Here is a 14,146-nt window from a genome sequence, read left to right as displayed (position 1 = left end):
ATTTCAATAACTGCGATATCTTTTATTAGATCACAATCTGATTTACAAACGAGATATGTGGTTCGATTGGAACATCTTTTTCATTCGTCGCCTACCTTTTGCACTTTGAAATCATAAATCGCACTTCAGTGACATTTCAGAAGTGATTATCAGTATCATATTCGGCCTGGTGAAGGATGGGAGGGCAAGGAATTGAATGGCCCTAGTTTGCGAGAAATGGCGGGAGCTGGAGCGAGCAACGCGAATGGAGCTCTGTTTGCGGGGAAACATAAGCAATTTGTATTTGATAGCATTCTGTTTTCAGGGCATGATGACTCTGACCTGTCGCAGATTTCGCCATGGGGTTACCCTGTTTTGGATGCCTCTTCTCCTGAGAGTCAAATAATTGGGCATCTTCTAAAGCAGGCCTTTCACGCCGTTCAGAGCATCACAATCTATGCTTGCAACACCCAAAATATTGACATGCTTGCGCACCTCTGGTCGCAAATCTGCCATGTCAAGCTGGTGAGATGGCACCAACCCGTCAATGATCCAGGGTCTCCTCTTGAAGAGTTGCTGCCACTTCTTCTCAATTGTGAATTGCTTCAAACCCTAGACCTCGCTCAGTTCTATTGCTGGACAGAGGACGTTGTCTTTGTTTTTCTCTATTCCCCTCTGTTTCTGTGTCTGCCTCTCTGAATCTCTCGTCTCTCAATTTGCTCATGCTTTCTACCGACGGTTTCAAGGCCCCCAAGCTCGTTGCCATTTTAGAGGCCTGCAGAAACCTCCAAGAGCTGTACGCTGTCTGTGTCATTGATTCGCAGTGAGCTATATTCCTTGAATTTCTCTCCTCTATTTCTAGGTACCGGTGACCCCTGCGCCGCTCACTTGGACCGTGGCACCTGAAACCCTAGAGTGAGAAAACCCTAAACAAAGTTTTCTGAAACCCTAGAGACAAAAAATTCCAGTGCAACCAAATTTGTTGCTTCTTCCGACGGTAACTGTTGTCACTTAGGTTTGCACCCTTGTCCAAGGCCTATGCGCGAGGACAACCTAGTGAAACATGGAAACAACCTCCAAGCTGTGGGGCTTGAACTGCGAGGTTGAGTCTCCGGATGTAATGATCCCATCTTTTAGCAGTTGACCAAGTGTGTGTGCGTTAGCCTTGTTCTACATGGTCCCGAGGGCTAACGAAGGGTTTAATGGGATCCTTGAGTGTTTTGGCCTAGTCATTTCCAGTTTGGGCCAAAACGAAGTTGATTTACTCAGTTTTAGGTATACATACTATTTTTAGTAAGTCATCAGGACACAGTGCAGGTCAATTTTGGTGATTGGATTCTATACTCCTCGGTGAGAGCTTTCTGATAAGCTATCGCTCGCATTATTCGGAGTCCGATTGCTAATACATTTTAATGTCTGAAGTTTTATTAAAGTAACGTCTAATTTAATTGTAAAATATTAAAGTGTTACTTTAATATTTATTTTATGGTGATGTGTACCCAAGGGAGACATAAGGGGTATTTTAATATATGTTTTATATATTACACATCTTTTATCCCACATTGCCCATATGAGTTGAGCGGACCCTTGGAAATAGAATAAAAGGAAGCATTTGTGGCTTCATTAGACAGGTTGAATATGAGAAGAAATTGGTGTGTGAGTTGCAGCTCCGTTCTTGGCATTTGAGGACGTCTATCCTCTCTTGTAACATTCTAGACGTCATTCCCTTGGGGTTTGGCCTTTGGAATTCTTTGTTATTGGCTTCATTATCAGGCAGTTTAGTTGCATTTCCGGGTACAGGCAGATTTGATATTTTGCTCGTATCTTCTTCACTACTTGTCCGACGCTTATGCCGCTTGGAGGGAATGGTATTATGAAGGTAGTGGACTGATTGAAGGACAAAGTATTGTAGCAGCAAGTTCGTAAGCATGGGCTGGAGTATTATGTCAATACTGCTAAAGTAATTAGTGAGTTGATGAATCTGCTATGTATTTGGTTTTATGAATTCTGAAAATAACATTTTATTAGCAGCAGTTCATTTCCACTTTGCATATCATTGTAGTTTCTTTCTTGTTTATGTTGTATGATACCAATTCCATGCACGAAACACAACAAACAATAAACGTTTGATTTTCGGAGTTATAAGGGGTTTAAAACATTAAACAAAGAAATAAGAAGTTGAATGCAAACTGTTTGACATAATTCCTTTCAGCAATTTGGTTTAGTTTTTTGGGACATCCAGGGGTGCCCATTACAGTGGTATCAGAGCTATAAGTCCTGCCATCCTATGGAGGTCTTATAGGGAATTTGGAACAACTGGATAGAGGGAAAAAGTGTTTGATGAAATGTCAAAACACTAAAATCAAAAATAAGTAAAAAGCACAGGCTAAGCATTTATGTTTGAGCATGCGACAGGGGTCTTATAATTTCTGCGATACCAGAGCAAGACAAAATAGGATTTCAGACTTGCAAAGCAAATAGTCTAGTACATCCGTGCAGGTGGACATTGAATCCAACCATACAGACACAGAGGAGATATTCTTTGATTAGGACAATAATATGGGTGATCGAGATGACAGGAATACAGGATTAGGCGGAGGCGAAAATGCTGGTCCAGATCAGGGGGAGGTACTATTCAGACAGTTACTGGATACGTTAGAGCAGGGGTAGCGTATGCAGCAGGAGCAGAATAGGCGAATGGACATGATGTTGCAGCTTATGGCTAGACAGATGGGCATCAATATTGACAATCTATATGTTGCTCTAGTGCAGAAAGAAGTTGTTTCATCAGGTGGGATCGAGACACATATAGAGCCACCTAGCTATGATGATGGTGATATGGAGTCCATCGATGTGGGATTAGAAGAATGCAAGGATACTATCATATCAGCAGCCACTTCTATGTCAATTGAACCATCCAATGAGGAGTTTGGCAATATGCATGCGGTTGTAGATGTGTGTTCTAATGATAGTACACTTGTTATTGCTAATGAGGTGAGCAATATAGTGACAAAGTCATATTATACTATCGATCAACAAAGTGTTAATGTTCACTCTTGGGATAGTACTATGTCCAACATGGATGCAACATTGTCTTATGACAATCCGATGTTTGAGGCTGATGTTGATCATTCACCTAAGTGGAGTTGGGCTCAGTTTTCACCATCTACAAAGATTTAGTTTTATGTTTCAGCAGTTGAGAGAAAGAGGTTTCATAGATCTTCTATGGAGCTGCCTTTTGGTGACATCCAGACCTATACTTCATTAGCACAAGTTTTGGGAGCTAACTTGCAAGACATGTGGTTGGTCTTAATGATGTTCATTTGTAGTTTGTTTAATGTCTATATGGATATCACATATTACTTCAATTGGGATCCAGGTGGAAGTTGGAGTTCATATTGTTACTAAATTGCTTGAGGACAAGCAATTTCAAGGAGGGCAGATTTGTAATGATCCCATCTTTTAGCAGTTGACCAAGTGTGTGTGTGTTAGCCTTGTTCTACATGGTCCCGAGGGCTAACGAAGGGTTTAATGGGATCCTTGAGTGTTTTGGCCTAGTCATTTCCAGTTTGGGCCAAAACGAAGTTGATTTACTCAGTTTTAGGTATACATACTATTTTTAGTAAGTCATTAGGACACAGTGCAGGTCAATTTTGGTGATTGGATTCAATACTCCTCGGTGAGAGCTTTCCGATGAGCTATCGCTCGCATTATTTGGAGTCCGATTGCTAATACATTTTAATGTCTGAAGTTTTATTAAAGTAATGTCTAATTTAATTGTAAAATATTAAAGTGTTACTTTAATATTTATTTTATGGTGATGTGTACCCAAGGGAGACATAAGGGGTATTTTAATATATGTTTTATATATTACACATCTTTTATCCCACATTGCCCATATGAGTTGAGCGGACCCTTGGAAATAGAATAAAAGGAAGCATTTGTGGCTTCATTAGACAAGTTGAATATGAGAAGAAATTGGTGTGTGAGTTGCAGCTCCGTTCTTGGCATTTGAGGACGTCTATCCTCTCTTGTAACATTCTAGACGTCATTCCCTTGGGGTTTGGCCTTTGGAATTCTTTGTTATTGGCTTCATTATCAAGCAGTTTAGTTGCATTTCTGGCTATAGGCAGATTTGGTATTTTGCTCGTATCTTCTTCACTACTTGTCCGACGCTTATGCCGCTTGGAGGGAATGGTATTATGAAGGTAGTGGACTGATTGAAGGACAAAGTATTGTAGCAGCAAGTTCGTAAGCATGGGCTGGAGTATTATGTCAATACTGCTGAAGTAATTAGTGAGTTGATAAATCTGCTATGTATTTGGTTGTATGAATTCTGAAAATAACATTTTATTAGCAGCAGTTCATTTCCACTTTGCATATCATTGTAGTTTCTTTCTTGTTTATGTTGTATGATACCAATTCCATGCACGAAATACAACAAACAATAAACGTTTGATTTCCGGAGTTATAAGGGGTTTAAAATATTAAACAGAGAAATAAGAAGTTGAATGCAAACTGTTTGAAATAATTCCTTTTAGCAATTTGGTTTAGTTTTTTGGGACATCCAGGGGTGCCCATTACACCAAAGAAGGCCGGTTTCCTCTTACTATCAGGGCGCACCTATCTACTCTTGGAGAGGAAAAGGGAGAAAGAGAGCACGAAAGCAAATCTACCTAGTTCTAATCTAAGGAGGTGATGCACCAAAATAGAGTGTTCGGACCAATTCTCTGCCCATACATGCGCTACTGAACCAGAATGAAACTAAGGATATTACACATCCAGACTTGCTTTAATCAAATAACCACATACAGATCAGAAAACCAAGACGAATGACACAAGGAAGAAATTCACTTATATATCATTCACAGGCCAGCAGAGATACAGTCATGCGAATTATAGATTTTCACAAAACAATGGCACAGGCAAAGAATTCTTGCACTTTAATACCAATGGCTGAAGGAGATAAATGGAGAAACAGACAGTTTAGAGACACAAGGGAATTCACACTACAATTGCAGAGCAAAACCAGAGGGAAAATCAGAGAGAAAAAGTCCCTTACAAAAACTACAAAATCTGCCTTTATAGTTCTGGCATAACTGAGATCTTTTGCTACTGAAGTGACCCTACAACTACCTGCCATTAAGTCCTGTGAAGGACAATCATGGGAATCTAAGGAAAATCTGATTTTTGTTGCAACAGGTGTCCTGAGAGGACTGAAAACGGTGCCATCGATGTTCTGACTGGGTAGATGGATCGACTGAGATGGTGGAGTGTTCTTCCCCATTCTGCATTCATTCCAGGTAGGTCGGGTTTGATCACGAAGATCAAATCGCACAACAAAATCAATCGCCCTCGCTTTTAAGGTTCATGAATCAGTAGGGTCAGTGAGGTCAAACGGTTCCACATGCTGACTAGGCCACGCGGGCCAATCACATTCCTTCCTTCTGCCATTTTGGACACCCTTTCCACGTTTGACCACCCTTAATATTGACTAGGAGCCATGTCACTATTGAAAAAGTCTTCGAAAATCTTGATAGCGCCATAGCGCCTAGTGGTCTTAACTTAACTGCGCCACCTTTCCACCATCTAGCCGTAACATTAAAACTAACCGCCACGTTGACCGCGACGATTGCACCGACTGCCGACCGTTAATCGTCAACCCTGGTTTGCCAGCGAGACACACATTAGCAAGACGCTATGTCGCTATGGTAAAGATTGCACAACTTTACCATAGTGAGATGGCGCCTCCCGTTGATCTGCCCTAATCTGACGATCCTGAAGACTCGTCATGTTTCATGCTAGCTTTTCAACTTCTGGGCTCGCAAAATGCTATCGGCACACCTGTCATCACCTCAGTGACTGCACCCTAGTGAGACCTGGCCTCACTGACACGTGGCAAAAGGGTGCCATGTCGCTATGGTAAAGATCGCGCGACTTCACCATGGCGACATGGCACCTTCCGTCGATTTTCCTTGATCTGACGGCAAGCAAGATAGATACTGTCCCCTGCCCCTCAGTGTATCAATCAATGGGAACCGACCACGTGCCAACCATCTGTGTTTCCTGTGCCTCCAAATTTGGACCCACTGGACACGTTTCATCAAGGCGCCATCTCGCTAACGTAAATCCCGTGCAACTTATCCATAGCGTGATGGCACCTGCCGTTGATCTCTGCAGATCTGATGGTGGAGATCTTAACCCCTTACTGCACTGGCCATGTTAAAGATCTAGTCCCGCGGTCTATCTGTATTTTGACCTGGCATACATGGTTGTTCCCCATTGGCCTAACGAAGCACCACCTTGATCTGACAAGGCACCAACTTGGAGGGTCCGTACTACTTTGATCCTACTGAGGGGACACATGGTGCCCAGGCGCTATGTTGCTGTTGATATCTCTCGAGCAGTTCCTCATAGCGCGATGGCACCCATCGTAGATCAATCTCAATCTGACGATTAGAACCACCCTGTACTCTGCACATCCTTCCCTCTGAAAATCGATGGGCCCATGAACCACATATGTGTTGACTCATACACTTGGCACCTCCCTATTGGCCTGTGAACCACATATTCGCCCAGCTCGACGCAAACATTTTCAGTGACGCAACCTGCCTGCCGTGAAACCTTTCTGTCGGGCGCTATGTCGCTATGAAAATTTTTTGGCCAACACACGATAGCGACATAGCACCCACAGTGCCGTGGAACTTTTTTGACCCACTGAAACATGTTGCCCCGCCCATTGGACCCACCGAACACGTGTCATTAGGGCGCCATGTCGCGAACCTAAATCTCGTGCAGCTTCTGATGGCGAGATAGCACCAACCGTAGATCTTCTCGGATCTAACGAAGGAGAACTTGCGGGCCGCAAAAAATATGTTATAAGGTTCGAAGCTTGGGCATTAAAATAATACTAACTTTGGTAATTAGTCGTTAGACGAGCTGGACATTTGAAATTTGAATCTTGGCGGGGCGAACAAAATGATAACATTTCTGGCGACTCATAGGGGACATGAGCCTGCTCGATGTATGACCAGTTGCTTGTAAAAAATCCATTGGGTCACAGGGTCAAAAAGTATGAGTCTGAGAACTGGAAAACTGTAACCCTTCTGTGAGGAGATCAAAACATTGAAAACCCTAGCTCTGCAACTGCAACTGGAAACAAAAAAAAAAACTTCCTCTGCAACCTGAGACACCTCAAAATTCACTACCTCATAGGGAGGCGGTTGTGCCCACGCACTTCTTGAAGCAGGAAACAACAGAAAAGAAACTAAACTACTTATGTACATGGGTTCTCAAATTTTCAGAAACAGGGCTTCAGATAGATCCCATTGACTGGAATGGGAAAAATTTCACCATTTGGCCTGCTCAACTGAAATGCATTAGTTTGCTTGCAACTAGCAATCAAATAGGGACCACTCCATAGTGCATCAAATTTGGAATGTCTTCCTAGTTTTGCCCTATCTGCATCCCACTTTAGAACTAAATCCCCTTCTCTGAAGGTTCTGACCCTAGTTCTCTTATCAAAACTCCTTTTCATCTGCTGCTAATGTATCTCTAGGGTTTGTATAGCTCCTTATTTCTCTTTTCTTCCAGTTCAATTAACTCTGCCATTCTTACTGACATGGCATTATCTTCAATCAATTCTAGCTGATGAGCCAATTCCAAGGATGGGAATTCAAATGAAATTGGGAGTCTGGCCTCCCTACCATATACCAGCACAAAAGGTGAATTCCCAACAGATCTCTTGGGTGTTATCCTATCAGCCCACAGAGCAATTCTTAATTTCTTATGCTAGACCCTCTGATTGTCTTCTATTGTCCTCTTCATGATTTTGATCAGATTCTTGTTGGAAGACTCAGCCAAACCATTACCCTGGGGATAGTAATTTGATGATGTGCTCAGGTATATATTGTGATTCATTGCCCATGCACAAATCTGGGTTCCAACAAAAGACTTGGCATTGTCCGAGATGATAGTAGAAGGAGCACCAAACCTAGATACAATTCCATCAAGGAATTCAACAACTGATGGTTCTGTGGCATCCTTCAAGGCAACTGCCTCTGTCCATCTAGTGAAATAATCCGTAGCAGTGAAAATCCATTTATGACCTGCACTAGATGGAGGATTAATGGGGCCTATAAAATCCAATCTCCACTAAGTAAAGGGCTGATCCACCAGGATAGGACAAAGGGGGAGAGCTGCAAGCCTCTGTTTGCCTGAGAAGAAAGCACATTTCTCACACTTTCTCACATATCCATAACAATCATGGAACAGAGATGGCCAATAATAACCAGCCCTCATGATCTTCATGGCAGTAGTTCTCACAAAGAAATGGCCACCATCAAGGCCATCATGAAGTTCCTTAATCATCCTCTTAGCCTGATCCTCTTCAATGCATCTCAACAGGGTCCCATTAAAATCCCTCTTGAATAGGATACCATCAATTACAACATAGGGAATGGACTGTAGTCTATATTGTCTCCTTTTAGTTCTGTCCAATCCCTGAGGGTATCCATTCCCTGATAAGAAGTTCTTCATGTCATTTATCCAGCTCCTTGGGCTGTTAATGTTTCTTAACTTTTGCTGCTCTATTATTACCATAGCAACCTCTTCATCTGAATCCTGACCTGCTAACATTTCTTTGCACAACCCCTTCCCCCTTACCAGCTTTGTAATATGAATATCAACATCATACTCCATTACCTTAGTGATCCATCCAGCTCTCTTTTCACTGATATCTTTTCTTAATAGGAAATCCTTTACACTGGCATGGGGCACCAACAAATGGTTCCTATTGTGGGATAAGAGGTGCTTGAATTTCTTCAAGGCTCTGATGACTGCAAGGGCCTGCTTCTCAACAAAGCTGTACTTATCTTCATATTCCTTGAGCCCTTCACCAAAGAAGGCTATGGGCTACTCCTCATCCTTGTCATTTGTTTGAGTCAAGACAACAGAGATACTTGACTTACCACCTAGAGTGTAGAGGATGAAATCTTTCTCAAAATTTGGGTTCATGAGAGAAGGGGCTGAGGCTATGGTTGCCTTGATCTCTTCAAAACTCTCCTTCCCTTCCTTGGTCCATGAGAAGACCATACCTTTCTTAAGCATAGCTATAAGAGGTTTCACCATGGTAACAAGATTAGGAATAAACCTTCCTACAAAATTCATTCTACCGAGGAAACTTTGCAGCCCTTTCTTGTGTTTAGGAAGAGGAAGGGCAAGTATTGCCTTTGTTCTTTCTAAATCAATGGTCAGCCCATCCTTAGATACAATGTGTCCCAATAATTTTCCTTGGCTTGTAGCAAAGACACACTTGGCTGGGTTAAGGGAAACCCCAAACTCTCTACATCTTAGAAATACCTATCTTAGATGATCAAGATGATCTTTAACATTTTTTGAATATACAGTTATATCATCAAGGTATACTAAGACAAACTTGTCAATTAATTTTTTGAAGGCCATCTCCATTGCCTTTTGAAATGTAGCACCTACATTTGTTAGCCCAAATGGCATCTTGAAATAAGCATAGGTGCCCCAATTAGTAGTAAATGTTGTCTTATATCTGTCAGATTCTTTAACCAACACTTGGTTATAACCAGAAAATCCATTAAGAAAAGAGAATCTCCTTGAACCACTGACCTTGGATACAATCAGCTCCATGGAAGGGAGAGGATGGTGATCTTTAAGGGAAGCCTGATTGAGATCCCTAAAGTCCACACATAATCTAATTTCTCCATTTTTCTTCCTTACAGGGACAAGGTTAGCTACCCATGATGAGTGCTTGATGGGAAAAATTATATTAGCCTCAATCAACTTGGATAGCTCTTTTCTCATTAGAGGCTCAATCTTAGGATTCACTGGCCTCTATTTTTGCCTTACTGGTTTGGCTCTATCAATTAAATCTATGGTATGCTAAAACAAACTAGGGTCAAACCCTTTTAAATCATCATATGTCCAAGAAAATACATCATTAAATTCTTGACATAACTGAATGAAGTTTTCTTGCTCAGTTTCAGAACATACCTTCCCCATATTTAGAGATTTTCCATTAGCAATTGTGACTGGGGCATGATCATCCTTTTCTGTAGCTAGATTCATCCCTTTGTGTCTTGTTTGATCATCAGGATTAAAGACACTCTCCAAGGTAATAAGACCCTTGGGCAACTTGTTAGAACTAAGATGAATGATCTGATCACCATACTGATCTTGCAGTCTTGATTGGTTTCTATCTGAGAATTCTGCCTCATTCTACAAGAAACTCACAATTTGCTCATTAGAATCAAACACCTGCCAATGAGTGTTCTTGTCAGGGATGGCAGGCCTCACTACCACCTTTATTTGTTGCTTCTTTTCTTCCTCAAGATTCCCTGGTACATCATAAGCTGCACCCACTACTGCAAGTCTATCATGTCTATTTTCTTTCCTAGGAATGCTCTAAATATTAAATGCATTGAACCTCTCAAGCAAATCCCAGACTCTGTATTTGCAAGACTTGAGCAGGCCATTTTTGGTGATATTCTGGTTTCTCACTTGGTTAACTACCAACTCACTGTCCCCATATACTCTCAAGGCTTGAATTCCTCTCTTTTGGGCAAGTAAGAGACCTTGAATCAAAGATTCATACTCGACCACATTATTGGTGCAACTGAATTGGAGCCTAAAGGAGAAGTAGTATCTTATTTGTGCAGGAGAGATCAACATAACACCAGCCCCTGATCCATTTCTATTCCTTGAGCCATCAAAGTACATACTCCATGTTCCACTTATATCATCATTAGTCTTGATTAGATCAGGAACTTGAGCATCTTTCTCTATTATGCAATATGTACTAAGGCCTGTCTCAAGAGTCTCTAACATAGGCTCAAACTGATATGCATTTTCCCACTCATCCAAGAAGAAATCAGGGATCTCTGCTATGGAAGTGGTAGGCTCATTTACTATGTTGTTTTCATCCATCTCTAGAATAGGGCAATTCATGTTGATGAAATTGGGGGTGTAAGATTTAGTGTGATGAAGGGCTTGAATTTTTGCTCTAATTGAGGCATTGGCTCCATATCTGGTCTTAAATGACATATATGACCAATCAGCAGATATGAATCCACCAATTTGAGCAGTGAAGTCTCTTGAAAGACAGATAGTAAAATAGGGTTTGACTTCAGCAACAGATATGTCTTGAATCACAGTGCAACCAGGGCATGCATGTAGGGCCATCTCCACATTCCTAAGGATACCTACAGTTTTGACAGTACTACCATCTAATTGTAACACATCCCTAACAATGGGCTCATATTTCATTCCTAAAGCATCAGCAATACACCTAGGCATTACTGAGCTACTAGCCCCTAAATCTATCATGCAATTGTGGACTAATTTGCCCCCTATAATCAGAGAAACATAGAATGGAGGAGGTCTAACCTTTTTATTTGTCTCCACATCCCCTACTGGTTGTACTAGACTTGTGGCACTTTCCATGATAGATGGCTGATCCTTGGGTTCAATCTTCTCCAACTCTTGCTGCAGCATCCTCTTCTGTATTGGTATGGTAGCAATAGCATCCCACATGGAGATATTCACATTGGTCTTCTTCATTTGCTCTACCACACTAAATGGTGCATTAGGAACTTTGGTAGAAACTTTGAGAGCTGCACCTACCAGAGGTTGAGATTGGGCAACATAAGGATGACCTGCATCTTTCTTTCTAGAATCTTGCCCTTGCTACTATGAAGTACTTGTTTGTTCATTTGTTGCATGTGCATGAGGTGTAGCACTTGAAGTTGAGGCCTGCTTAGGAGAAGGAGGGGCAGCATGTTCCATAGCTCTCCTTTTGCTTCTTGTGTTATGAGCAACGGAATCCTGGTTTACATTACAATGTTTCCCAATCTGATGATTCATGAAAGAGCAATCATCACGTCCTTGAATATATGAGGCCTCCTTGGGACGATCCTCCTTGTATAATTGCTTTGCTGCAAGTTCTTGGTCAGTTAGGGCCAAAAAAGATTCTGCCTTCTGGCACATGCAATAGGTATAAGAATAGTTGCAGGAAGGACATAAATCTTGATCTTGGGCCAAGTTATTTTGAGGGACTATAGCTCAATTCTGATTTGAGTTGGAAGCAGAAGCATGACTATTTTGCCTACCCTGATCAAAAGAGTTATTCCACTGATTAGGAGGCCTACCACCATTTGGAGCTTGATATTGCAATTGGGGAGGCTTATCACCTTGAGCTTGCTGCCTTTCTAAGGCCACCACCTTGTTACTCATTTTTTGTATTATAGAAAAACTATCCTCTAATCTCTTCCCTTGGTCCTTCAACTCCCTCCCCTGCTCTTGCAATTTTTTATCCAAGGTCTTCTCTCTTTTATCTGTATTCAACACTAGACCTTGGAGCATTTCTTTGAGTTCATCTATCCCATTTGAGGATGTAGAAGCTTGGGGAACTGGAGTAAGGGCTTGTGATGTAGAAGTTGTAGGAAGAGGGGCCATTGCTGGTTGGTGGTTGGGAACATTAGGAAAGAAAGGCATAGGGGGCCTTGGAGCCAACTTTCCTCCTTGTATCAGGATGTTCTCAGCTTTTATGGCTATATCATAAGCATTAGGCAAGGTATCTTCTCCCATAGTTTGGATTGTAGTGGCAATATCACTGTTAAAAGCTCTAAGGTAATGCAAGAATGCATTACCAGGGGTAGGTTTCACTGTAGTAGGTATTCTATCGCATGTCTTTTGAAATCTATAATTAAAATCAGTCATACATTCATGGGGGGCCCTTTTAATAGTAGTCAACTACTCTAAAAGTGACAGATGGTCACTCCTATCCTCAAAATGTTTGCATAACCCTGCTCCTAGTCCATCCCAATCAGTTATAGAACCATGAGCTAAGCCTCTATACCACTGTAATGCTTTTCCTTTTAAAGATGAGGCTAGAAGTCTGACAGCAACATCATCCTCTGTAATACCATGAATAATACAGACATTTGCTACTTCTTGGATATGCTCTAAAGGGGAGATGGAAGTTTCACTAGTAAAATCAGGTATACTTTTTAGTGCAGATACTAGTATATCATGTCTTTGGGCTAACAATAGAGGACTTCCACCATTAAAGGTGGCAAAGGCATGAACTCTTGGCTGTGTCATGTAAACAAGTGTTCTATTGATGAGTGTTGATGGCAATCTAGGCTGAGTTCGAGCAACATGAGGAGTAGAGACAGATCTTATAGGTATATTAACTTTTATTACACCCCTAACTGGTGATAATGAAGTTCTAGTCCTCCTTCTTCTAGGATTTGAAAGAGAAAGCTTATGATATTGAAATTTACCTCTAGAAGACACCCTTGTTTCAGCTCTGGGCATGAATCACTACAACTTTGGCCTGGAACTAGATTTGTTGATGTTCAGAGTCACCAAGTACTTGAAGAATCAGCCTCTTGAAGGCTTGAATACTGAAGCCAACACTACCTCTTCAACATTAATCTCTGAAACTCTTTCTTCTTGACACCAGTAGAATTTAAATTTTATTTGAAAAAGTGTCCCACCGGGCGTGCCAAAAACTGTTCTCACTTAGGTTTGCACCCTTGTCCAAAGCCTATGCGCGAGGACAACCTAGTGAAACATGGAAACAACCTCCAAGCTGTGGGACTTGAATTGTGAGGTTGAGTCTCCGGAGAAGGCCGGCTTCCTCTTACTATCAAGGCACACCTATCTACTCTTGGAGAGGAAAAGGGAGAAAGAGAGCACGAAAGAAAATCTACCTAGTTCTAATCTAAGGAGGTGATGCACCAAAATAGAGTGTTTGGACCAATTCTCTGCCCATACATGCACTACTGAACCAGAATGAAACTAAGGATATTACACATCCAGACTTGCTTTAATCAAATAACCACATACAGATCAGAAAACCAAGACGAATGACACAAGGAAGAAATTGACTTATATATCATTCACAAGCCAGCAGAGATACAGTCATGCGAATTACAGATTTCCACAAAACAATGGCACAGGCAAATAATTCTTGCACTTTAATACCAATGGCTGAAGGAGATAAATGGAGAAACAGACAGTTCAGAGGCACAGGGGAATTCACACTACAATTGCAGAGCAAAACTAGAGGGAAAATCAGAGAGAAAAAGTCCCTTACAAAAACTACAAAATCTGCCTTTATAGTTCTGGCATA

General features: G+C 41.5%; 1 protein-coding gene across 1 annotated transcript; it reads left to right on the top strand.

The window, feature by feature from the left end:
• Positions 1-216: 216 nt before the first annotated feature.
• Positions 217-678, top strand: LOC149531605 (F-box protein MAX2 homolog A-like). The gene has a single exon (XM_089808370.1). It carries the CDS (start codon positions 217-219, stop codon positions 676-678), a length of 462 nt encoding a protein of 153 aa, XP_089664496.1.
• The last annotated feature ends 13,468 nt before the right edge of the window (positions 679-14,146 follow it).

The sequence above is a fragment of the Cupressus sempervirens genome, chromosome 11 (assembly GCF_028749045.1).
Source record: "Cupressus sempervirens isolate cs-2001-9-10 chromosome 11, ASM2874904v1, whole genome shotgun sequence".
In the NCBI taxonomy this organism is placed as follows: domain Eukaryota; kingdom Viridiplantae; phylum Streptophyta; class Pinopsida; order Cupressales; family Cupressaceae; genus Cupressus; species Cupressus sempervirens.
Note: the sequence above shows the minus strand (reverse complement) of the source record. Positions and strands in the feature narration are given on the sequence as shown.

Coding starts and splice junctions, on each gene's coding strand:
- LOC149531605 (XM_089808370.1), top strand. CDS start 217: ATGGCGGGAGCTGGAGCGAGCAACGCGAATGGAGCTCTGTTTGCGGGG.